The sequence below is a fragment of the Candoia aspera genome, chromosome 6 (assembly GCF_035149785.1).
Source record: "Candoia aspera isolate rCanAsp1 chromosome 6, rCanAsp1.hap2, whole genome shotgun sequence".
In the NCBI taxonomy this organism is placed as follows: domain Eukaryota; kingdom Metazoa; phylum Chordata; class Lepidosauria; order Squamata; family Boidae; genus Candoia; species Candoia aspera.
The window spans coordinates 50758616-50786120 of record NC_086158.1 but is presented as its reverse complement, the minus strand read 5'-3'; the positions used below and the strand labels follow the sequence as shown (position 1 = coordinate 50786120).

Genomic DNA, 27505 nt, shown 5'->3' with positions numbered 1-27505 from the left:
AATACCCCTGGTGCCCCCGCCAAACCAAACGGTAACACTTTATATTGGAATGATCCCAGTGGGCAATTGAAAGCCGTCTTCCACTCATCCCCCTCCCGTATGCGTATGCGAAAATAGGCTTCTCGCAAGTCCAGTTTAGAGAATATTTGCCCCTTCGCCAGATGTGCTAATATGTCTTTGATTAGGGGCAAAGGATATTTGTTGGATATGGAAGCCGCATTCAATCCGCAGTAGTCCGTACAGAGTCTTAATGTCCCATCCTGCCAGTTCTCTCTGGGTCATCGCGTAAATTTTGGGCTTTGGCAAGGGTGTGTTGGGGACCAGTTCTATCACACAGTCCGTCTTTCTGTGGGGTGGGAGTTTGTCTGCTTCTTTCTCCCAGAACACATCTGCAAACTCCGCGTACCTGTCCGGCAAGCCTTCCAGGGCTGCTGCAGCCAGATGTGTGGTTGTAGACGCCGCCCTCCCCACTGCAGCACGGGGAATTTGGTCCCCTGTAGGTGCTTGGTAGAAGCCATCTGCAAAAGTGATCGTCCTGGTTTCCCAATTTATGTATGGGTTCCTTCGTACCAGCCATGGAATGCCTAAGATGATTAGAGGGTGGCCCACCAGTGCCACAACAAATTTCAGTCTCTCCCAGTGGCTGCCTAACTGCAACGCCACTTCTCCGGTGAATTGGGTGACCGGGCCCCCTCCCGCTGCCAAGCCGTCCAATTGCGTAAAAACTATGTGGTGCTGAAGTGGAAAGCACAGGAGATTTAAATCGGCAACCACGTCCGGGTGCATTAGGCACCTAGAACAGCCCGAGTCTATTAGGACCCAGACTTCGACCGACTTGTCGTTGGAACTTAACTTTTACGTACAGGGTGGGACAGTTGGCACTCACCCAGATGTCGCTGCGCCCATTCTCCTCCTCCACCTGCCCTCTGGCGCTTCTTAGGGCAGGTGGCTGGCATTTCCCGCTTGTTCTATTTGGTCGTTCTCTTCCTCGTCACTGGAGTAAGGTAGTTCTTTTGCTCCGATCTCTCCCCTGGCCGCTGGCATCTTTTTGGGCGCTGCTGGTGGTTTGCCCGGCGTTCTTCCTGGTCTGTCAGCTACCTTTGTTTTCAGGCACGCCGCTGCTTTGTGGTCCTCTTTCCCGCACCGAAGGCATTGTCCCCTAGCAAAGCGTCTCTCTCTCTCCTCTCTCCAGAGTTGGGATGTTGTCCTCACCGGTCCTGCAGCGGTTCGGGGTCCCTTTACTGTCGCCTCTTGTTGTGTCACCCTCTTGGCTTGTAGGAAGGTTTCCTGGGCATTTTCCACCTTACTGGCCAGCAGTATCCACTCGTGTAGAGTGTTTGGGTCATCTCTGGATAATGCCCATCTCAGAACGTTCAAGTTCAGGCCCTCTTTGAAACGTTCAATTAGGGTAGACTGCAACCAGTCCACCACTTTTCCAGCCAGTGCTTTAAAGTCCATGGCAACGGGGGACATGACAACCAGTCAGTTTCAAAATTCATTGCAAGAATTAGGGAATGGAAAGAGTGATGGAGTGGAAGTGCCATCAAATGATTCTCAAAATTTCAGATACATCTACCTAGGAAGATATAGAATATCTACTGGAATATGTTATACTCACCAATGGATTTAGATAAAATGTTTAACTAATCCATTTTACATTTCTTTCAAATCTGAACAATAAAATATATGTGTCATATTCCTTGTAATAACTGCTAATTTATATTCTAGACAGTTTACATTTTCTCTAAGCAACACTTTAAATTCCATAGAGCAGTATTTCATACCGAAGTCCTAAAATATGCTGTAGACACATAGATCATATCCTTTTGACTTAACATGTGCCCAGGTTGGATAACACCTTTGCAGATCAAGCATTACCAAATTGTTCAGTAAGAGAAGAATTTACAACCATATGAATGTTATATGGAAGTACAAAGTAAGTTATATCAGCATCCCTGGCACCTAGGGCACAAGCAAACTACAAATATTTTTGGATTTTTGTAAAGGAAGATTCAGCACTATCAAATTCATAGCCCATTCCAAAACTAAGCCCTAATTTTAATTCAGCTGAAAAATACAAAAAACTCAGTTTTATATTTCAAACCGTTTGTCTATTTGGAAGATGAAAGCTATCCACTTACTTTTCTTAACATTAAATAAAATCATGGACTATTATTTTTTCCTTTACTTAAAAAAACAAAAAGACTAAAATGTTTTTTATAATCTCCTACCAACAGCTTTTTGTTGAAATAGAGGCAACACTGCCTTAGAAGCGACCTGGTATTACACAGTTCCAAGGCATTCCAGGAAGTGTGGCCAATGGTGAAGGTGGAGAAGACATGAGTGCTGCATTTTTAAGAGAAAAAAAAGTTGTCTAACTTTTAAAAACTTTTTATAACTTTATTTTAAAAAAATATTCTGTAAAAAAGATAAGATCTTCCATATATATATGACTTCTTTCTTTTCTTTAATAAAGCAGCTTATATTTGCTACTGTGGGCTTGAGTTTGCAGAGAGTCAACATTCACTGACATCCCTGGTGTAAAGTCTGACATTATCTCCATACGGCTACTCCTGGATTTCACTGACTCTATTAGGAAACAGACAAATTTGTTTGTTTTGCCATTATTTAACAAAACAGAATAAAGAAAAAATAGAATCATATAAGAAAGAAGAGAAGATAAACCAATACAACTCATACATACATGTATATATATACATAGACAGTATATATATACATATATACATGTTATATACACACACACAAAATTTGGATGAATAAATAAATAAAATCATCCTTCATTAAAACTCTGATTTGCAAACGTATTCTATATTTTCCTTTGTAATAATTTGTTAACCAGACTTTTACCCTATTTGTCAGGATAATAAATGCTTGAGGACCAGAATGCATTTTCTCACCTTTGCAAACAAATTTTAACCCCCACCCCACCCCACCCCATCTTGTTTTAGTAGAAAGAATTAAGGTTTCAATCAAAGCAAATATTCAGGTTTCCTGAGAAAACACAGTGCAGCTGTACAGTAGTGTTACCTGTTATACTGGCTGAAACAGAACAACCAGTGACAGTAATAGAGTCAAAGCTCTAAATCATTTTGTGAGGATATTTACAGAGAAATTATAAAGAAACTACACAGCAAGCAGGACAAAATGCAAGCTGCTTTAATGTTGAGAGACTGGAAGAGACCCATCTTACAATATGCAGTATATGTATAGGACTGGGACAAAAGGTATTCTTCTTTCTTTTCAGAAGTTAAGTAGGGAAAGGTTTCATCTGTTCCTATTTGTCTGGACACATGAAGACATTACAACAGAAATAGTTTTACTTCTTTATAAATATTAGCCTTCAGTAAATGAATATTCCTGGTTCTTACTCATTCTATTTTGTCAATTTTCACCATCACCTTTCTGTACCATGGTTGGTCATTGCTGGGCTCTATTTGAATCTTGAGTAACCTGAGTGACTAGGATATGGTGGAGTCCTTTGAGTCCTTTGTCTTTCAGTAAAGTTTCAGCTAGGATCTATCCTAATATGCAGATACTTTATTAAGTGAGAATTTATCTTGACCCCTTTCAGTCAGGTTTCAGGCCTGGATATGGGACAGAAACAGCATTGGTCACACTTATGGATGATCTCTGGCAGGAGCAAGATGGTGGCAGTGCATCCATCCTGGCTCTCCTTGACCTCTCAGCAGCTTTCGATACCATTGACCATGGTATCCTTTTGGGGTGACTCAGGGAGTTGGGGTTGGGCGGCGTGGTTTTGTGCTGGTTCACCTTCTTCCTCCAGGATGGGTCCCAATCGGTGGTGATAGGGAGCGAGAGACCCGACCCTCTTGGCCCCTCCTTTGTAGAGTGCTGCAGGGTTCAGTTCTCTCTCTGCTCCTTTTCAACATCTATATGAAACCACTAGGTGAGATCATCCATCACCACAGGATGAGGTATCATCAATATGCTGATGATACCCAATTATACATCTCCATCCCGGGTGAGGTAAGTGATGCTGTGACTGCCCTCTCACGGTGCCTAGGGGCTGTTGGGGTCTGGATGGGGAACAGGCTTCAGATGAACCCTGGTAAGATGGAGTGGCTGTGGGTTAATGGCTCCTCTGTATCCAGGAAATTGTCATCTTTGGTTCTGGATGGGGTTGCACTGCCCCAGAGTCAGTGCGTAATTTGGGGGTCCTCCTGGACTCACGACTCCTGCTTGAAGAGCAAGTGGCAGTTGTGGCCAGGAGGGCCTTTACTCAACTTCATGTTGTGCACCAGTTACAGCCTTTCCTGGATTGGGAAGCCCTCCGAACAGTCACTCATGCCCTGGTCATCTCCCATATAGACTATTGCAATGCGCTGTACATGGGGCTACCCTTGAAGGGTATCCAGAAGCTACAGATGGTCAGAATGCAGATGCACAGGTTATCTTTGGTGCCCCTAGAAGGGCACATATAACACCTCTACTACACAAGCTGCACTGGGTCCCAGTTTGCTTCCTGGTCCAATTCAAGGTGTTGGTTATCTCCTTTAAAGCCCTACATGGCATGGGGCCAGGTTACCTGAGGGACCGTCTCATTCCCATGACTTCAACCCATCCCACCCATTTATGCAAAGAGGGCATGTTGCAGACCCCATCTGTAAGAGAATTCCATCTGGTGGGATCCAGGAAACGAGCCTTCTCTGCAGTGGCACCTGCCCTCTGGAACATCCTGCCACCAGAGGTGAGGCAAGCTCCATCCCTTTCACGAAGTCCCTGAAGACTTGGCTCTGCCACTGTGCTTGGGATGGGGAGTGAGGGAGTCATTCTTGGGGATGGCTGTTAATTTAGAGTGCTCCTCTCATATTTATGATCTTTTATAGCCATCTGGATTTCTATTTTACTTTTTAAGCTTCTATTGTATTGTATTATATTTCATGTTTTATTATGATTATTGTTTTAATGTTTTAATTGATTAAGTTATTGTAAACCGCTCAGAGTCCCTCCTTGGGGGGAGATGGACAGTAGTACAAATTTGAGACATAAATAAATAAATTTAAGACATTTATACAATGTGCAATATTCAGAGATAGCATCTGGTTAATACTCAACACTAAATACACAATAAACATATACTGTAGGTTACAATAACTTCACATTGATTAAAATGTGATTTCTACAAGAAATTGGAATTTTACACAATACTAAAGGATAAATTCTTCTATTCCAGTATCATCAAACTGAATGTATAAAGCATAATAAACTTTTTAGGCTGAGATTAAAGTTCAGTCATTAAGATAAAATGCTAACTTGTGAGTGAAATTACCACTCAGAAATGAGATATTTACATATTGAAATCCCAACCCTAATTGTACAACCCTAAACAATTTACTAGGACAGGATTTCCTGTACTTTTAAAAGAGAGAGAGAACTACTATTGGACCTATATATGACTTTTCAGTATGTCAAGGATTTCACAATATATTTCTTAATAAAGAATACTTTTTGCATTTCCTTTTAGCTAAATGTTTTCAGCTTCATTCTGATCTTGACAAGTCTTTAAAATGACTGGCATCCAAAGATTTTATGATTCCATCTAACTGTTAGTCAATCTGAACATAATTAAATTAGCCAGACTTTAGTCAGGCATAAGATCAAATTTTAAAGGGGAAACTGCTTAGAAAGAAACAGCTAGGTTTTTGAACAAAGAAAAAGCTATATAATTCAATTTATTGGGACAATTTCCTAACTATACCTACAAAAATATTACTTTTTAATCTGTTTGTTATTTGTTCACTAATATAATAATAGTATACAAATAAGCACATATTCCAAACAAGCAAGTGAAGTGCCTTTAACACCAAGAATATGCCTTTGGTGGCCAAGAAATTCCTGGTACTGGGAGATTCAAGAAATTAGAAACATAAGCAAAGTTGCCTTGGAGCTTTGAGGCACCACTGTACAGTTATGTTTTCCAAACTCAGTTATTACTTGATGAGCCACAGTAATGAATTAGGCACCGTATCTGTTATATTCGTAATATGATCAAGTATTACACACTAGTGCATAGTGTTGGATATGTGGGACAAAGGATGGTTGTTTTTAATGTATTTGTTTTTATGTCAGCACAAGCCACTGTAAAGCTATGCACTTTGAGGAAAAGTGGGATGCCATATTCCATTTTAGATTTATTTTTATTAACCTGGTAAATACACATGCAACTACACAGCTATGCATTTTTAATGCAGGATTTTAAAAAAATTGTTTAGCTTTTTGCAGTTCTGTAGGTACACAATGAAAAACAGCTTACATTAAAAGGATGGGGGGTGGGGTTCAGGGATTTCCTGCCTGAAACTCACTTCCTGTCTGCCTGAAGTCAGAGAAAATGATGCAGGAAAGTTCCAGAGAGAGAGACTCTACATTTCCAAATGATTTCTATCAATAAAAGTTATAAGGCTTGTGGAACATAGTAAACATCTTGGATGAACTTAGCCATTTTGGTTGGTAAACTACAATCCATTAATATGGCAAGCCATGGCTTAGCAGGATGTGTGGATTCAGTTAGCAGGGCACAGAAACCCAAAACAGTGCACTAAATCATAGAAGATGTTTGGTCAAAAATAGAACGTTGAAGAAAAATTAGCAGGAGAACAGGTTCAGGAGTGGGTCAAGTGAAGTGAGCTAGCATCATGGACAGGGTTGGATGGGACACCTTCTCCTCTGAGGAGAAGATGTCTGAAAGCAAGGACACAGAACCTGTGGAACCGCTAGAGAACATGAAGGATGTCACAGTCTAGAGCCCTGCATTCCCTCATGAATGTAGCAGCTCAGAGCCCTGATCCTGAACCCCAACCTACAGTATAAACTCCAGAAAATAAACAGAAGGACAAAGCCTTCATCAGCAATAAAGCTCAAGATTAAAGAGAGAAGCTACTTGAGACAAATAGCTACTGTACCACAGCAAACAACTGCTGTGATAGGGAGAGGAAGACAATGTTTCATGTCACTTCCGCATTTTGTATTGGAATTATATTGGATCAGCCTGGTTTACTCAATACTGTGACTATCTCCATCTTGCATTCTACATCCTAACACTGTAATTTATTTATTGGTAAATTTATATAGTCACCCATCACACACACCAACATACAAAGTTAAAAACACAAAACAATACAACCCCCCAAAAAATCAACAAAAATAATTTAAAAACAATAAAAACCATTAAGAACCATTAAAAAAAAACAATCCTGGCTGGTTAAGGCTGCCTGGAAGGGGACACATGACTGGGTCTGGATAGTGGTTAATTCTTCCTTGAGGGAGACGGTGGTTCCACTGGCTCTTAAGGAGGCAGTGGTGTGCCCTCTCCTCAATGGGCCGTTGCTCAACCCAACTAGCCTGGACAGTTTCCGTCCAGTCTCCAACCTCCCCTTTTTAGGGAAGATTGCGGAGAAAGTGGTCACATGGCAGCTTCAAAGGACCCTGGATGCAGCAGATTATCTGGACCCCATTCTGTCAGGGTTCAGGTTGGGTTGTGGGTCTGAGATGGCATTGGTCATGTTCTTGGATGACCTCTGGTGGGAGCAGGATGGGAATAGCGCATCCATCCTTGCTCTTCTTCACCTCTCAGCAGCCTTCAATATCATTGATCATAGTATCCTTTTGAACAGGCTTTGGGAGTTGGGGGTGAGTGGTACCGTGTTGCATTCATTCTCCTCTTTCCTCTGGGGTTGGTTCCAGTTGGTGTTGATAAAGGGGAAGAGGTCCAGCTCACAGCCCCTACTTTTTGGGGTGCCCCAGGGCTCAGTCCTCTCTCCCCTCTTATTTAACATCTACCTGAGGCCACTGGGTGAGGTGATCTGACAGTTCTGATGATACCCAGCTTTATATCTCCACCCCAGGCCTCCTGAGTGATGCCATGGATGTCCTGTCCCTGTAGGGCCCTGGATGGGGTTCAGTGGGCTTTGACTCAAAAAGCAAGACTGAGTGGCTTTGGGTATTTGGGCCTTCTGGTGACAAGGTTTTTCTACCTCTGGTCCTAGATGGGGTGGCACAGACCCAGATGGATCTGGTGTGCAATCTGGGGGTCCTCTTGGACTCACAACTCCTGCTAGAAGAGCAGGTGGCAGTTGTAGCTAGGAGGGCCTTTGGGATGTGCATCAGCTGCACCCATTCCTGAACCAGGAGGTTCTGCTCAGAGTCACCCATGCCCTTGTGACTTCTCAACTGGATTACTGCAACATGTTCTATGTGGGGCTGCCCTTGAAGAACATTCGGAAACTTCAACTGGTGCAGAATGCAGCTGTAGGCATAGTAAATGGTACAGGATATTTGATACATATAATGCCACTACTGCGTGAGCGGCATTGGTTGCCAGTGTGTTTCCAGGTGCAATTCAAGGTGCTGGTTGTCAGCTTTAAAGCCCTTCATGGCTTGGGTCCAGGTTACCTGAGGGACCACCTTCTCCTGGTTGTTTCTACCCATCCAATTCAGTCTGGCAGGTTGGGCATGCTTCAGGTCCTGTCAGCCAAGCAGTGTTAGCTGTTGGGACTAGGAGGTATGCCTTCTCTGCCATGGCTCCTGCCCTCTGGAACATTCTCCCTCCAGACATTAGGATGGCCCCAACCCTGTTGGCCTTTCATAAGACCTTAATGACCTCGTTACGTGTCCGGGCCTGGGGCCCCAAGTATGTTAAGAGTCTCATTTTTTGGCTGTATTGATATTATGGTTACAATTCTCTTGGCTGCTCTGTGTGTCTGCCTGTGTATTGTTTTGTATCTGGTTTTAATTGGTTTTATGATTGTTCGCCACCCAGAGTCACTTGTTTGAGATGGGCAGCCTTAAAAATTGAATAACTAAATAAAACCTGAACTTGTGGAAATGCCCTCCTAGCCACGACTGCCATCTGTTCATCAAGCAGGAGTTTTGAATCCAGAAGGACTCCCAGACTGCATACCAGATCTGTCTGGGGCAGAGCCACCCCATCCAGAACTAATGATAGTAAATTCCCAGATCCAGGTGGCCCCAAAACCCAAAGCCACTCAGTCTTGCAGAGTCGAGCTGAAGCCTGTTGTTCCCCTTCCAAACACACACAGCCTCCAGATCCAAGACATGATGTCGACAGCATCTCTTACTTCACCAGAGGCAGAGATGTACAACTGGGTATGATGACACATCGCCCCATGCTATGGATGACCTTATGATTTTCACTTACAGACTAGTTAACATTCTCCCTTATGATTATCATCTGAGACTGTCACTTGCTGATTGTGGCACATAACTGTTCATCTCTGGCCACCTGCACTGTGCAGATGGAGGCACTGCTGCTGAAAAACCAAGTGCTGTTGGATGAAGTATTCCAGTTAACAGCAGCTGTGCAAGCAATATAGGATTAACTGAGGCAGAGTATCCCTCATCCAGCAACTGTGTGACTGCCTTGTTGGCAAAAATGACCAGTAGCATCTCCTGAAAAGTTTGGGGGAAGCCAAGAACATTTCCAGTATTTCTGATTCAAGTAGCTTATAAATTCAGCCCCAGGTAGAGGATTTTGTGGATGATAGAACCCAGGTGGGATTTATTATCAGTCTGATGACAGTGGCAGCTGATAAATGAGCTATCTATCTATCTATCTATCTATCTATCTATCTATCTATCTATCTATCTATCTATCTATCATTCACATTTCTATCAGCGCCCATCTCCCCCATAACAGGGGGAGTCTGGGCGGTTTACAATGAAATTAACCATTTAAAACCATCAACATATAAATTACAAGACAAACAACTGACATAATAAAAATAAAAAAATATAAAATCTAAGTGGCAAAGATGATATACTATACTGCTCCTGTTAGAACAAAACCTTTTACTTAATGATTTTCCAGGATTTATAGCTGAAATTATGTTTAGGAACTATAAAGAGCCATGTCAGCAAAAGTATTCAATAGTATAATATGCTATAATTTCTAGGTTATCATACATTTAACCTGAATCATGGTGGCACCGAAGGATCAGTACCATGAGAGCCTTGGGAAAGAGATTGTGGATGAATTGGCAAAGATGGGGAGATCAACTACTCTGCAAGGTTAATCCAGCTGAATAGATGGGTTTGCATCTAGACATACTCAGCATTGCTGGGTTGCATTTTACAGCATGGGCAATAAGGAATACTCACAAACTTGTTAAAGTGACTGAGGAAGAAATCATGCAGTTGGAGAGAACCAGACCTTGCCTCTCTGAAGAAGAACATCCTGTAAACATAGTGGGCTGGCAGGGCATTTTTCCAACAAGGACCCAGCAGAGATGTGTCTTGCTCCATGAGGGAAACTAATACTCTCAGGTTCAGTAGGGGCTGTTAGTATGTATGAGAGAGAGAGAGAGAGAGAGAGGGAGGGAGGGAGGGAGGGAGAGAAGGTGCCTCCTTGGCTTTACTCTATTCCATTACACATTGACTGCAAGAACTGTCTTAAGTAGGCTGGATTCTGTGGTTTCAGGTAACCTTATGAAGTAAGATTTTGCCTGATCACACCATATACCATCAAAAAACTGCTTCTATTCAAATGGAGACCATTGATAGACCTCCATTGTTAAAAGTAACCATTACCCAGGGTACCTCCCTTTTGCCTCTCCAGATAAATGATGAAAAGAAGAAAGCCAATTTCTACATAGCGAAAGTCATACTTTCTTAGTAACCTTAGGGATGGAGTTTACAGTGCCCATTATCTTATCATAAATTTGTCTCAGGGAATAAGTAATGTCTATTCAAATAAATGCATGGAGTCCTGCTGCTACCTAGTGGCAACGTTTAAGTTGACAAGGGAAGGAACTGAGCCGAAAAGAAAGCAGCACTGCTACCTTCCAGCGTCAAGATCTGCTGTTAAACGGGGAAGGGGGAGAGAGAGAACACTGTTTAAACATTGTTGCCCTTATCCCTGTGCTGAGATCTGGTACTGTAATCTGGAGGGAAGGATGCTATGAAGTGTTTTTCCTCAAGCAGGAAAAAACATCCTGAAACAACATCAGCCATAAACTTTGCCATTGAACTGATCCCAGGGGCTCCAATTCCAGCAGGGTACCTGCATCAGAGTCTGAACTGGAATCAGATTTACAGCAGGGAGTCATTTGATGCTCAATCTCTCTTGCAGCATCCCCTGTATTTTTTGTCAATAAGGTTTAGAGAACTAAGTTTTTATTTCTTTATTACCACAGCCTCAGCAGAATTACAATCCCTTGTTTTAAGCATAAATTTATTGGAATGTCCAATAAGGGACTATAATGCCACAGTTTGTGCCAAGTTGGGATCTACAAGGGGCACATAGTTTGGTCGGGATTAAAACTAGAGATAAGGAATAGCATTTCAAACTCACAGTGGATATCTTGAATATACTGAGATGGTATTCAGAAACTGGAATGGGATGGAAAAAAGAAACCAAGGGGCCTGCACTCATCCTGCACTTATCCTTGCTAAAGGCCTGGGTGAAGATCCAGGCCTTCAAGCCCCTTCAAAACACCAGTGAGGGCCATCCAGATCTCAGGGGGAACCTCGTTCCAGAGGGCAGGAGCTGCTACAGAGAAGGTGTGCTTCTAGGGTCCCGATAGATGCATTATTTAATTGCGCCAACCCTGCCAGATCAAACTGGCTGGGCAGATACTATGGGAAATCGGCAGTCCCTCAAGTAACCAGGCTGTATGCCATGTAGGGCTTTATAGGTAACGACCAGCATCTTGAATCACACCTGGAAGCAAACTGGCAACCAGTGCAGCTCATGAAACAGAGGTGTTACATAGGCATACTAAGGTATGGACCAGTTAAAGATTCTGGGCAGTCTTCAAGGCAGCCCCATGTACACTGCATTGCAGTAGTCAAGCTGTGAGATGACCAGTATGTGAATGACTGTCTGAAGGCCCCTCAATCTAGGAAAGGGCACAACTGATGCAGCAGATGAAGCTATGCAAAGGCCTTCCTGACCCCAGCTGCCACTCACTCACTGAGCAGGAGGTGTGCATCCAGGAAGGCCCCCAGATTGTACACCACTCTTGAATGGGGAACTGCAACCCCATCAGAGATGGAATACCCCAGATCTTTGGAAGTCAAAGAAGATCTGAGTGGCCCAAACACCCACACCCACTTGGTCTTGGTAAGACTGAGTTGGAGACAGTTCCTCCTGGTCCAAACCCGCACCACCTCCTGGCACTGGGGCAGAAATTTGACAGCTTCACTTGGCCATCTCAGAGTCAAAAGATAATTGGGTATCATCAGCATATATATGATAGTGAACCCCAAACTGGCAGTTGAACTCACCCAGCAGTTTCACGTAGATGCTAAATAGAAGGAGCGAGAGAGTAGAACCCTGGAGCACTCCACAAAGGAGGGGCCAAGGAAATGATCTCTCCTCCCCAACATCAACTAGAACCAGTCCCAGAAAAAGGAAGAGAACACTATAGAACGATGCCCCCAATCCCCAGGCCATGGAGCCAGCTCAGAAGGATGCTGTGGTTGACAGTATTCAAAGTGGCTATGAGATCAAGGAGCACAAGGATGGATGCACCACCTCTACCCCAACTCTGCCACAGGTCAACTACAAGCATGACCAAAGCTCTCTCAGAATGTAACTTTTCCACTGTTTATATGTATTATAATAGGGTAATAAATGTCCTGCCTTCTGTTTAGTTCTCATACAATAATTCTTTAGATGCCACCAGTCAGCAGCTACTATTTTTACAAATTACATATATCCTTTACATTTCTTTCCTGCTATAATGCCATCCTCTTCTATATTAGCAGCTGACAAGTTGATAAAAAAAAACCTTGCATGTAGCCTATAAAATACTAATCAAATAAATTTCATAAGGACAACAAGATATAGACAGAAGATGGCAGAAAAGCCCTGCATTGGCAGTCAGAACTAAGGTTTGGCTGCCTACAAAGAACCCCAATAAGAGACCAGATTTGAAAACTGAGTCCATGTTTTAGTGGCATCTTCCCTATAGAGGCTCAAATCATCTTTTTAAACTATTCTCTACAGTTATCAATATCTCTTCACATCTATCCTTGTTTTCGTCCAACCTTGTTGATCAAATCAAATTCTTTATTACATGTCAGTGACCCAGATTAAATAAAACTTACTAAAAGAACATGCAAAGTAGAGATACAAGAGAGAATAAAAATAAAAAAAGAAAGTGTGCAAGATAAAAAATATAAAATCATGCTTGCACTATTTTGCTGTCAGCAATATATGAGTTTTACAAGCTGCAAAAACAAAACTTTGCAATGCCAAGAGTTACCTTGGGGTCCTTATCTACTAGTAGAAATTACATATAAAATTCTTCAGTCCATCCCAGAAATGGAATTAGAACAGATGTTAGGAGATTTTTATGTATAGAAAATAGAAATTACAGTATAACAGAATATGAGTTCGTGTTTCAATATTACCATCTATACAAGGGCAAAGCTGTTTGGCATATGAGATTTTAAGAAAATTTCCCTCCAGCTCTGCTGATAGTATAATATTGAATGGTAGTAATGTAAATGCTTGTCAAAAATATTGTTTGTGAGTTGATATAGGTACAATGCTGCTTTAAAGTGTTCATTGCTGTGATCCAATTGTACCCTAGGTGAGAGTTTACTATATTCTGATTGTAATTCTATACCCTTGTTGATGTTTTATCTTCCTCTGCATCCAGCCTACATGGGACATGCACCTCCCCATGAGCTACATCTGCTTGAGAAAGTTAGCAGTTATGGATGGTAAATGTGGAAAAAAAATAAAGTAACTGGAATAAATGGACAGTTTTCTCAATCGAGGAAAGAACCTCTGATCCTCAAGAATCTGACAACCAAAACAAGTACAAAAAAATTACAAACTAATCACAAGTTGGCAATCCAACAATAAAACAAACATAGAACATCACAAACAGGGGAGTCCCATCCACCTTACCCAAAGGTCTGGATAAATTGCCAGGTCTTTAAGACTTTCCATAACATCATCAGGGATATTTTACCAGGTAAAAGATAACTTAGAACAAACTTAGTGAAAAGTCTAGAGTCAAATCAAACATACATACTGGCATGCAGAAAGGCTGTGGTTACAGGAAATAAAAGAAGACTGTTCCCAACCTTCCTGCCCCTGTATGTATATTTCTAGTATAACATTGCTACCTAGAGCCCTTAGTCCCTCCTAGTGTACTTTACCATAACTGTTGCATATTCCAACAATACTTACATCTTCCAAAATTCAAAGTATCCAGAACAAATACTTTCTTTCACACAAAGGAGACAGTATGGTATAATAGTTAAGGTGTTAGACTAGCACCAAGGAGACCCAGTTACAATCTACTTTCACCCATGTAAGCTCACTAGTTGACTTTGGGCCAGCCACACATTCTCAGCCCAACCTGCCCAACTTTCTTGTTGTGGGGAAAAATCAGAGGAGCTAGTGGTATGAATGCTATTTTGAGCTCCTAGAAGATAGGGCTGCATGTAAACCAAACCAAATTAATTAAAAATAAGTAATCCCTATTACACACCATTGCACGCTAAAGCATACCATTCAATTAAATAACAAGTACAAAAACAATCAGAAACAGCTTCTAATTTATTTTTCAACTCTCCCCCAACCTACTAAATTAAACTATATTAATTACTTTGCTGCTGAAAATGAAAAAAAAGGTAGCTCTTCTGTCCTTCTGTTCTTCATAGTAATCACAAAAGAAGCAAGCTGCAGATTCCTTGCCCAACCTCTTGTCCTGTGCTAAAAGCATTTTCTTGATGGACAAACAGTTCTTCCAGGACTTCCACATTCATAGCAATTATTCAAAGTAAACGAGCTACAGCATGTAGGTAAGAAATGTACTAAACAGAAATCCAGAGATGATTAGAATGAATAAAGGTCAAGGCTAAGTTCTATTACTTACAGATAATTTAAATATTTTTCCTATACACTTATTGCTGTGGGAATGCAGCACAAATAGACTGGCAATTAGTTACTATTATAATTTTTCTTATGAATAACATCAAATCCATACAGAGCATTTACAGTAATATTATATCTAAACATATACCCAAAATACTAAAATGTACTGGATGAGATTATTTTTAATCTTTATTCACTGAATTTCCCAGTGTTCAGAAAGCTACCACAGCTTTTTGAACAAACTCTGTTTTTCTGATGAAGTTATAACAGTCCCTATTTTAAAGTATTCTGGAAAAATAAAGGAGCCATGCTGGTAAAATAATGTCACTTTTACCCAACTACCCTAGGCTTTGGAAGTTAAACTGACCTAGCCGCGATGAAAGAGGTATTAAAATTTATATGCTTTCTGGAATGGCAGATTTTCCTATAGCATTTACAACTGAAGTATATAGGGAAAGATATATTTTCAGATATCACCTTTACTCATAGCAGAAAAGCTTAGGGAGCAAAAGAAATTAACAAAAAGGCTACTTTTTCCTGCAATGGCAGCATAATTCCTGAGAGAGAAAGACAAGTTAGAATCATAGGTAAAAGTGGTAAAATGTTAACTATAGTCACAAGAGCTTTAATCAAATTATTTATAAGAAATATGGCAGAAATAGCTGGGGTACAGTATGTTTCTATGTACTACTTTAACAGCAAGTACTGAAACAAGAATATTTTATCTATTATTTATGGGCTTTATCTACCATTTTAATCCTAATGGACTCAACAATATTAGCTACAATAATCAGTAATCAGATTTTCCAAACATTTAATATCAGTGTGAGCAATACTAGCCTTTACTCCAATTCAGTGTTGGAGGAGATTGTCACTAATGAAAAAGCCATAAGCATTCTAATGGCATCATTAGTCTCTAGACTGTAATATTTTTGTTACATTTTTAGTTTCATAACTGTAGAAAAAATGACTATACTTCAGGATCTGCAAACCACAAATCCCATTTTGAATGTTAAGAATTACCAGAATCAGGATGTTTTAATTACTCTGTTGGGTGTTTTATTATTCTGTTGTTTTAATTACTCTGTGGATCAGACAGAGTTACACAGTTTATTTTAAATTATATCAAAAACTATTTCCAAATATCAGGAACATTTGAGGAAATTGCCTGTCCCATAAAGGAGAAGATGCAGATGTTGGTTTTGAAAAGCTGTCATGGAGATTGCCAGTGAAGAAGAGTGGGGGGGGGGGCTCTCCAGGGGAAAAAGCGCATGCGCAGTATTGAATCTCTTGGGTTCCCAATCAAAAAGACCAGAAGAGAACCGCCTTAGGTTTCTGGGGCTTTTTCTAATAGAGTTTGCTAGTGCCTTTCAGTTTAGCAGGATTTTGTCTAATAGAGTAGAGCAATAAACACTAGAGCTTCAGCTTCTGGTCTCAGCATGGTTATCCATGTTCAGGTAAAACAAATGCAAATTAATCATCAACCTCAATTTATTATCTATGCTTAATATACCCTGCAAATGCCTCTCTGTTCATTTATGGTACCATCATGCATTTAAATACATTTGGGTTCATTTACTGGTCCTAATTACTGAGCAACCCCTATTACTCTCCCTTACCATCCTAAGTCCTTACCTAATTAAGCAAAAAACAATACATATAGTTAGGTAGTTACTAGAAATGGCTCACTAACAAAGGAAGGAAGGAATTTTGCTAGTTTTCAATTTCATATTCTCCACCATTCTGCACATAGATCTGTTAACATATATAGTTAGTAGTTTCTGAATTTGAGAAGAATGTATGAGACAAAACATATTCCGTTAACACTGACCTCCAGATGAAAGAAACAAGTTTCATTTTATAAAGTAAAAAAAAAAACCACTGAAAGAGCTGTAACAATGAGCCATCATAGAGGTATATCAAGTCATACAATGTCTGTTAAATCTTCATCTCACTCTTCATCTCTTACTCAGACCCTAAGTGAACCAGCAACATAACTATTCAAAACACCAAAGCAAATCCCCCAAATGATCTACAAGATGATGATAAAAGCAGCAAAAAAATAGGTAATACCAAGATGGAATCAACAATCCATTTAACTCTTCTGGTACTATACTAATTGCTTTATGTTTTTATCTCACACCAATAATTAACTTTCTAAAAATTACTGTAATTGACTTTTCAGCAGACTTATACTGAAACAAGAATGATTCCTTGTAACCAAATAACCAAATATTGAATAGGAAACATGGATGCAAGATTCCATATTTAGTTTCTACTTCTTGCATATTTTCTTCATAGAGTTTTGGAAAAAATGCTTTTAACAAAGCACTGAATTTCTTATATTTTAATGTGTGTGTAGATTTCAAAATACACTGTATGTGAGAAATCCCATTTAAATATGAGAGAGGAAAATCCTATTTGCCTTTTAAGAAATACTGTAAATCATCCTAACAATGCAAAATTTCTACTTGATACATTTACATTAATTGTTTAGATATCTAAAAAGCAAAACAAAGAAAGGCCAAAAAACATTATGTCCCCAGTTTCTGCAATTTTTAGAGGACTGATGTTTGTTTCTAATAAGTGAAAATGGAGGGGAGAGTTTTTCACATATTTTTCTACCCAGAAATTATGTATTGAAAGTATAAATTTGTATATACAAATTACTGCTGCCATCTAAAGTTAATTATAGGATATGTATAATTTCACTTTTTATGCCATTTAATATTAAATGTAATACTACGCCATTTAATATGCCATTTCCCAGTTAGTTCTGCCCATCCAATCCAGGCCAGCAGGACAGGCATGTTCCGGGTCCCGTCAGCCAAGGAATGTCGGCTGGCAGAGACCAGGAAGCGTGCCTTTTCTGCTGTGGCATCTGCCCTCTGGAACATCCTCCCTCCTGATATTAGGATGGCCCCAACCCTGTTGGCTTTCTAGAAGGCCTTGAAGACCTGGCTTTGTGCCTGGGCCTGGGGCCCCAAGTGCAGGAAGGGCCTGGTTTCATGGTTAAAACCATAGCTTTTAAGATCACTTGGCTGTATTTATATTTAATTTTTGTTATTGTTTTTATTGTTTTATATTATGACTGGGGGTTTTTTGGTGTTGTTGTTAGCCACCCAGAGTCACTGGTTTGAGATGGGCAGCAATACAAATTGAATAAAATAAATAAATAAATAAATAAATAATACGAATTTAATACTAGAATATCTCAGTTACATGGTTGGGAGGTTTTGCCCAATCTTGGTATCAAATAGTCACCAAAATGCTGTCACACCTTGAAAATAATTCTGCAGTTTCTAATCACACTAGATTTCTGAGGTGTTGGCAAATGGGCAAAACAGTCTAACTAAAGATTTGCACTAGGCAGCCTTTAAACCAGTACCTGCCTCTTTTTTTCCCCAGTTGGGGGTTGTATCTGGTAACATCACTGTGAAATACAGAATAGAATTTTTAGCTTTTTTCTCTCCTGTCTGAGGAGCTACTGGGGGATTGTTTTTTCTGTTGGGGTTTGATCAGCTATCAATGTTTCAACTTTCTCCAAATATTGTGGAAGGAATATATTTTCACACATTCATTTTTATAGTCTTAACATAGTCTTTTTGGCTACTGATCTTCAGTAGGAAAACATTGGTGTACTCTGTGGAAGCACATGAGAATGTGACCCATAGACCACCCAACTCTGTTTTAAATATAGAGATTAAAGGTCCTAAATTTATTTTTATTTTTATTTATTTATCTAATTTGTTCCCGCCCAACTCCTCCCATTGGGGGACTCTGGGCGGTTTACAGTAATCAAATAAAATAACAATAATAAAATCCACAGTATAAAATTACAATAATAAATAATATAAATAAGAATAAAAAATAAAAAAGTCCAAGTGGCAAAATGACCCTCTGACCTACTTTAGAAGAAGACAATTGAATTGCTGGAGGAATTTCGGAGCAGAGAACTATTTCAGCCTAAATGCTTTCCCTCACTTTGTTATTGTACATGGTTTCTCCTGCACTGTTAAATAGTACAGATCTGACAAAATTATATGTAACAATGTGCCAAAAAGAATTGGACATTGAAAAAAATATGCTCATAAAAAACAAAATCAACCATATTTTACAGAATCTTCTCATTACTACTGACTGAACTTTCTGAAGGAAGGAGGGTTTTTTTTTTTCCCTAGGAACAAATATGATATGAAATCTTGGAATATATTTCTGCAACAAAAGCATAGTCTTAAAAAAAGCTATTAGTTATAGTAAGTATGTTGATACACTTAATATATAATTAATATATAATATAATAATATATACAGCTTATACAAACCATTAGTACATTTACTGAAGAAAATTGCCTTCTATAATCTGGAATAGAATCACAAGCAATATCTAAGAGCATATTAGATGCATGCAATATGTCAAATGTACCTGGAGAAGTAACTCTTTTTCAACAACTTCTTCAGTCTTGCTGATAAGTCGTTTCTGTAATGCATGTATCTTCTGTATCAACTCATAGGTACTTGGGTCACTAGCCTATACAAGAGGAATATTTTCTTTGTTAGTTGCAACTTCTATGACATCCTGTAGATTGTACTGTTGTAGACACTTTCCACACCAATATGATAAACTTTGTTAAAGAATAAATAATTAAACTTTAATCGTGTTATTTATGGCTTGAAATAAGAAAGACTGGGCAGAAAAGACAAGTTTGGTAATTTGGTGACAGTTCATATGGAATTTCTACTTTTTAGGTTACTGACTTGAACTATCAGGTCTAAATTGCTTCCACAAACAGCAATTGTGAAGTCTTCATATGGAATATATTTAGGGCTTGAAAAGAAAAACACACAGGCTCAGAACAGACAGTTGGAAAATCCGTTTTTTATGTCTTATTTTCTCCTTTTCTATTCTTTAACCAGTTATCAACCCATGGGATGATTCAAAATCTGGTCATATTTGTGAAAAGTGAGGAAGCATATATGATTTAGATATACAGATTTTCTATTACAAGGGCTCCGGATAACCAAAGTAAATACGTATTCTCGGTACAAATAATTTCCCAGTATATTAAGGGACTCCATGTTCATACTTAAAACTCATTTATGAAATATTTCAATGTTTGAATACTTTAACAGTTAAAATGTAGCATCAACACTTTATAATTGGATATTGGGAAAGTACAATCAGACCATTCAACTAAATTTAAGTACTAAATATTACCACTAGAGTTCAGCAAACAATATATGGCACCTCCTAATAAACTACAATCGTAGCAGGGCTGAAAGTTCTACTTCTACTCAGTTTTTTGGGGTTTGATCAGCTATCAATGCTTCAAACTTCCTTCAAATATTGTGGAAGCAATATAAATAAATTTTTACACATTCATACACCAATGAATCCTTTCTGACATCTATTTGCATAATTTTAAATCTGGTAAAAATGCTTTGTACCCTCTTCATTTAAAAACATCTAGGCATTTTGGATGTAATTATACCTCTAATTTTCTCCATCTGTGAACATTCATTGGATTCTCCAGCTCTTCCTCCAAGGCTCTACAGCGTGTCCGTTCCTTCAATAACTCCTTCTGCATATGATAAACTTCCTGCCTTCAAAAACAGAAATATAAGTATCATGAACTCTTGTTAATAAGCCCATTTTTAAAAACATGTTTAATTCTCTCCTCTCATAAAAGGTATTTGTACAACCATAACTGTCTCTCATGCTTTCTGATATATAGATACACAGTAGATACAGATATAGATATATATAGATATAGATATATAGAGCCTCATGTGGTGCAGAGTGGTAGGCGGCAGTACTGCAACCGAAACTCTCCCCACGACCCGAGTACAATCCCAGCAGAAGCTGGATTCTCGGGTAGCCGGCTCAGGTCGACTCAGCCTTCCATCCTTCCAAGGTCGCTAAAATGAGCACCCAGCTTGCTGGGGAAGGTGACGACTGGGGAAGGCAATGGCAAACCACCCCACTACAGTCTGCCAAGAAAACATCGTGAAAGTGGCGTCCCCCAAAGGGTCAGACATGACTTGGTGCTTGCAGAGGGACCTTTCACATAGATATAGATATAGATATAGATATAGATATAGATATAGATATAGATATAGATATAGATATAGATATAGATATAGATATATAGATATAGATATATAGATATAGATATATTGGGTCTGATATATTTTATAGAAGTTTCAATTACTTAAATAAAACAATTCCAGCAGTTATTATAAAATGAGTTTTATTAAACTGTTTTCAGATTCCCTATTTTCTTCTTCCCAAAAGATATGGTAAATTTTATTTATATAATTGACACATAAGCTTTCTAAATTAAGCAATAGGATATTGGAATTCTGGTTTCAGAAACAAATGAAATACAAAATGGTAAAAGAAAAGATGCTGAAATCAGCAGATATTGCTTAGGACTTTGTAGCAGAACCGCTGAGCTCATAGGGTAGAAGAATGGAACCTCAAACCTTCTTTCCAGATGTTCCCTGGCCCCACTTCCTACTTTGAGTAGTAGCTTGGTAGTTTCTGTTACTACCAATTATCTTCCAGTGGGGACCTACCTGATATTCTCCCCCTAACCCTGGTGTCTGTGAGAAGAGGCTGTCATTGTTCATGTTGCCTATCTGGTGATTAAACCTTAAAATGGAAATAATTTCAACACTGCTATCTCCTGGTCTCATAATTATATAGGTGTGTAACTAGATGTTTCAGTCCTTCCTTCTCTCCTTTGAAACAGACTAATGTCACCTAGGTTTAAAAAACAAGATAAAATACTACCATTGCCACACTTTTAAATGAGAAATTATAAAATACATATATTCAGCATTGTACAGAATTGCCTTGATTAGGCTCAGCAGTTACATAGAAAATCCACAAGAAAATGCAAATGAAGTGCTCCAGGCAGACCACAAAATGCTACTGGTCTGCAATAAATAAAAAGTTATCTATAGAGAGATAGGAATGAGATACAAATTAAAGAGATCACAAAAAAAATTAAATTAATATTTTCTTGTACAGAGACTGCAGTTTGATTCAAGGCTGACATAAAACCTATCTTTCTAAATCTGTCCAGATCAATAAGACCATTAGACTTGATATAGCACAATCACAATAATTAAAGACCTAACTTTCTAGCTGAATAGTGGGCTTTCTGAAGCAAAAGTTCATCAGCTTTCCTTACTCACTTTCCCTTTTGCCTGAAACCTTTAATCTGATGCTGTGGAGATAAGGTGTTTGTGTGTGTGTGTGTGCCTTTGAGTCAGTCTTGATTGCTGGGATTACCTGGACAAGTCCATGCAGTTTCCCCAGCAACATTTTTCAACATTTTGCAGAATTTTCAGAAGTGGTTTGTCATTCCCTCCTTCCTAGGACTCAGAAAGTGTGACTGGCCCAAAGTCACCTAGCTGGCTACATGCTAAGACAGGACAAGACCTCATAGTTTTCCAGTTTCTAGCCCAGTGTCTTTAGCCGTTACACCAAGGTTTAAATATAAAATACTTCAAGATGCAAAGGAACAAGGAGGATTGAGACTGCCTGATTTGAAATTGTACTTTGCAGCCTGCTGCTTAGTCTGGATGAAAGAGTGGGTTCCACTTTGAAATATTGTAAGAGGATCTCAGAATCAGAAGGGCATGATCTGAGGTTCAGATGGCATGGTTTTCTACAGTACTATAAAGTTAAGGTTAACGTAGATTTTAAGAATCATTATATTAGAAGTGCCATATTGAGAATATGGAACAGATATAAACCCAGACTGCTCCTGAAAATGCCTTTATGGGTCTCAGCACAAGAAGCATTTTACAGGAAAGGAACAGTAGACAAAGAAAAATGGTTAATTTATCGAGAGTTGTTAGAACAGGAACATGGAGAATATAAGATGAAATCAAGAGAGCAACTGCCTGCAGAGGGATTTAGTTTTCCATGGTTTTTGTATGCACAGTTAAGAGAAAGATTTAAGGTAAAATAATAATTCCAAATTTGGAATTGAGCAACAGAAGACAGAATTTGAAGTTGAACTATGTACAAATGATGAAGGTGTAATTGCTATAACGTATAAACTTTTATTGAAATTTGAAACAAAAAAAGCACAAGTGAAAGACTGATAAAATGGGCTAAGAACTTTGGACATAACATATTGATGGAACAGTGTGAAAATATGTGGTTAAAAGGACTGAAATTACATTATAACTTAAAAGAGATTTTTTATAAAATGATGTACTGTTGGTATAACACTCCAGAAAAATGGTCTAGAATGCATAATGGTACTTCAAATTTATGTTGGAAATATGGACATGAAGGGTCATTTTATCATGCCTGGTAGACTTGTAAAAAGCCAGAAATTTTTGGGTTCAAATACTTATAATGATATAAAAAATTTTCAAGATCAACTTTCAACTGAAACCAGAACTTTTCTTGTTAGGATTAATGGACAGTCAATTAGAAAAGAGCCATGGAAGATTAATCTTATATATGATTATTGCTGCGAGACTATTATATGTGCAAAAATGGAAAGACTCTGAAATATCCACAATGGAGGAATGGTTGGTAAAGATGACAGAACTAGCAGAGATGGCAAAATTAACTTGTTTGATTAGAGAAAGAAACCCCTTATGGACCTTTTGCTGAAAAAAGAGAAAAATGAACTTGTGATTTACGGGTTTGAAGATTAAAAAGGGTAGCTTATGGAAAGAAGGAAATTATGATGTAACCTTAGAGAGAGAGGGTAAAATATAAATGTATCTATAACCGCTGTTGAGAAGATCAGAATCCACTTCTTTAGAATCATTCTCTTCTTTTTTCTTCTCTATTTCTTTTTCACTTTTTTATTACTTTTCTTTATTCTTCTTTGATTCAAAATTTGTAGTTTTTAATTTTAATTTAATTTTAATGGGATGATGGAGTTCTATATACGCTACCTTCAAGGAAAGATGGGATGTAAATCTAACAAATTTTAAAAAATGAATTTTCCTTACAAATCACAAAATTAAGTTCAGTCATTCACTGGAATTACTTTATAGGGAGTACAGTATAACTCAGCTTTAGAAAGGTCAAAGCAATGAAATATGTATCAACCAGAGTAAAGTCTTTCCTCCCTTTTAAAAAAACAGACCCTGAAGAGGGAGATAAATTCAGTTGTTAAAACTTTGTTGTTAGATAAGCACAATCTCCAATGAAAATTAAGCAATTTTAGATCTATTAGATAATCTCTAAATCAAAAAAAGAAGGAAAACAGAACATATAACAATGTGAAGTGAATAAATCAAATGTTCTGCTTCCACCATGAATCACCTAATAAAAGAGTTTCACAAATATGGGTCCTTTCCACAAATGTGTGCTCTGAGCACCCACTAAGGAATTCACTGAACTGTAAATAACTCCCCTTTGCTGTCTATCGAGCTTATTTGCCAGTAGCTTAAACAAAGGGTAACATTTGGAATTGATATAGATTGATACCAGAAATTTTCACTTAAATCGTTATTGCTTTTTCCTGACTAGTTGTCAGCCCCACTAAATAGAGCAGACTTGAAATCAACTCTAGAGGACGATTAAAACTACTTCTTGAGATTGGCTATAACAACAGAATCTTGCAAGTCTGATTTTGCTGTACCTCCTCATGTTTTTTATAGCTCAATGAATTAAAGAGGTGTCTGTCTGAGCTGCTTCCAAATTTTATCTGGATATTCTTGACTTAAAAAATATTTCACCCCTTTTGCCTAGGCAACAGATTCTGCATATCTCCGCAAAGTTCATCTTCCACACACTCTACGCTACTGACTGGATTGTTTTAATTTAAATGTTATATGTATATGAAGTCATCTGAAGCAAATCCTTCTCTAAAATAGCTGATATGACAATACAAATCGGACATGTGTGAAAAGAAGCAATCCCTGGTGTTTCAAAAGCAGCATTATGCCTGGAGTCACTAGCCAAATACACACACTGTTTCTACCTCAGTTCTTCCACATTAGCCACACTCTTGCCAAGTATCGCCTTTTCTCGACGAAGTTTTTTTATTTCCAACTTGAGTAATCGGATGTCTTCTACTCTTTGTCGATACTGCATTTCTCCCTTGTTCAGAATTGACTGCTGGATTTTTATCTTCTCGTACAGAAGAGCCAATTCATCATTGCGGCGAACTAACTGGCTCCCCAGAATGTCCCTTTCGCTAATAACCTACAAATGATACAGGCCAAGGCATGATTTTACAAATGGATTGAAAATATAAGAACAATTAGTAATAAAACATCTTTACTGGCAAAAAAAGTACAGCTTCAAAATATTGCATATCATCAATACATTATTAGCAAGGTTTTCTGTTGTTTGTTCAGAGGACTAGACCTTCAATTAGAATTAGTAGGTTTAATTCTATTTCCCAAAGATTTTATTCAGTGGGTTAGTACAATATTGGACACTGGACATTAAAGATTTTTGTTGTCGTAACCTACTTGATCTAGTTCTTTCTTTTGTCTCATTCTCTCTGCATCAGCATCAGAAATAATTTTCAAGAGCTTTCTTTCTTCTTCCTCTTGTTTTTCAATAAAATGCTTAGTCTCCAGAGCTTGTTGTCTCATTTTAAGCAGTTCACTCTGACAGAAACAAAAGAAAGAGGAAAATAAATTTTGTTTATAACATCTTTCTGCATCTTAAATCTGGAAATTTAAGACTATTAGAGACACAGTCTCATACTCTTGCTTGGCTTCTCTTGCTTTGTTTGATTCAACTAGTTGATTCTCAAGAACAAATGAGAACTACTACACAAATGTAGACTGAACAAAGGTTGTACTGCAGGTCATACTGAGAAGAAACATATGTGATTTAAGGTCATTATGTAATAAATATAGAGAAAAAGTTAATAAGCATATAAACTCAGATTCATTGTATGCAGAAATAACCCACCATTATCTTTACAACTCAAATCTAGCCAGAATTGTTGCCAGTGATTAATATGTCTGGTGTTATTCTGTAAAATTATAAACATTTAACATTTACTTCAAGCTAACAATAAATCATACAGAAAGCTACTTATGATAATAAAACACTTAACTATTTGATCTCTAAACAGTATAACATATGCAGAGGGATGGCAGTACTTTTAGAAAAAAAACACAACTATGGCAGCAGTTAGGGTCATCTTTCAAGATCATACATCATGTTGAATAGGAAGTAACAAACAGAGAACATAAAAGTATCACAATGCATTTGAACACTACAATTCAACTACATCTGCTCTAAAAAGTTGCATGTAGAGCTCCCATTATGAACAGTCTGTTGTTACATTGTTGGACTACAGTGTAGCAACTAGAGGTATGCAGTATACAGATACAGCATGAGGTCTTACAACTACTGTTTGTAGGCAAGGAGAAGGAGGCATCACCAGGGGACTAGTCTTATTTGGAAGTATTTAACAGTCCAGAGGGGACAAAGGTGGTATTAAACATAGCCCTCATTTCTCCACTCATTCTGCCACATCCACTTGACAATTATGCTGAAGATTAATTCAATTTATATCCTATCTTAGACTGGATTCCAGGTTACAATTGATATCTACAAGGTGAAAGAAAGTAATTCAAAATATAATCAGTTTTTGAGATGACATCTCTGTCAGCTGCCCCAGCACTTGAGCCCATGTCAAGGTAGATTTCACTGAGTTTATTCTCAAAGAATGATGCAAATTGTTTACAGCAACCTATCAACTATTTCAGCTCTCCCCTAACAAATTGATGAAAGAAATGCTGCACAGTATGGAAAAGCAACACCAATTTATTCTGTGTAGATGAAATTATAGCAATATTTTTGCTGTCTCCAAGGTTGTAGAGTATGCTTTTAAATAAGCTTCAATTTGTGCTCAATCTAATATGTCCAGAGAGGTCATGTACCTGCACTCCAATATTGTCCTGTCTACTTCATTGCTCCCAGATCCCTAGTAAATCAAGAGGCTGGTCTACCTCTATAATAAAGTATGCATCGGAGCAATAGCATCAACCAGGCAGGCTGTGTCCATATTCCAAAGATCAACCAGAGTTTCAATAGTATTGCCAACAGACAAAATAGAAAGCTCCTTATGGACATTTAAGATTTTATATGGATCTATTAGGCATCTGACCAGCCCATTTTAACTAATTCTCTACTTCTGTGAAGCAATGGCACCCAAAATGGGGACAAAGGGGATCAGACTGATAAAAGCAAAGACACTGCATCACAAGTCAAGCCTTATCCTTTTTCAATGTGCATTGCAATGTCACATGCACTTCCAAAAGCAGCAGAGCTTGTGGCATAATGTCACAGAGCTGCTTTCATTGTTCTAAAAAAAGCAGCAATATTATGTGGATGCAACTGATATGAAAGTCTCTACTGGCCACCAATCTAAAGCTAACTAGGGAGACATCTGTCCATAACAGATGCATAACTCCAGATCACTGGCTTTACTCAGAGCACCACGACCAGTGTATTGTCCTATCAGGTGACACATTATCAGAAGAATGCTGTGTTAGTCTGGTAGCACCTTTTCCAACTAACACATTAAAAGGCATAAGCTTCATGAGCTGCAGCTCACATCTGATGAAATGCTACAGTGTTAACAGACTCCTAATTTCT

At 38.5% G+C, this 27505-nt stretch overlaps 1 protein-coding gene across 1 annotated transcript in view; it reads right to left on the bottom strand.

Annotated features, from left to right (window-relative positions):
* The window catches only part of CFAP58 (cilia and flagella associated protein 58), a 94033-nt gene that overhangs the window by 31628 nt on the left and 34900 nt on the right, over positions 1 to 27505 (bottom strand). Inside the window, exons 12-15 of the mRNA XM_063307801.1 lie at positions 25357 to 25497; positions 24861 to 25084; positions 20385 to 20496; positions 19319 to 19423 (exon numbers count right to left, since the gene is read on the bottom strand). Coding sequence (XP_063163871.1) covers positions 19319 to 19423; positions 20385 to 20496; positions 24861 to 25084; positions 25357 to 25497 — 582 coding nt within the window. The remainder of the gene's footprint in view (positions 1 to 19318; positions 19424 to 20384; positions 20497 to 24860; positions 25085 to 25356; positions 25498 to 27505) is intronic.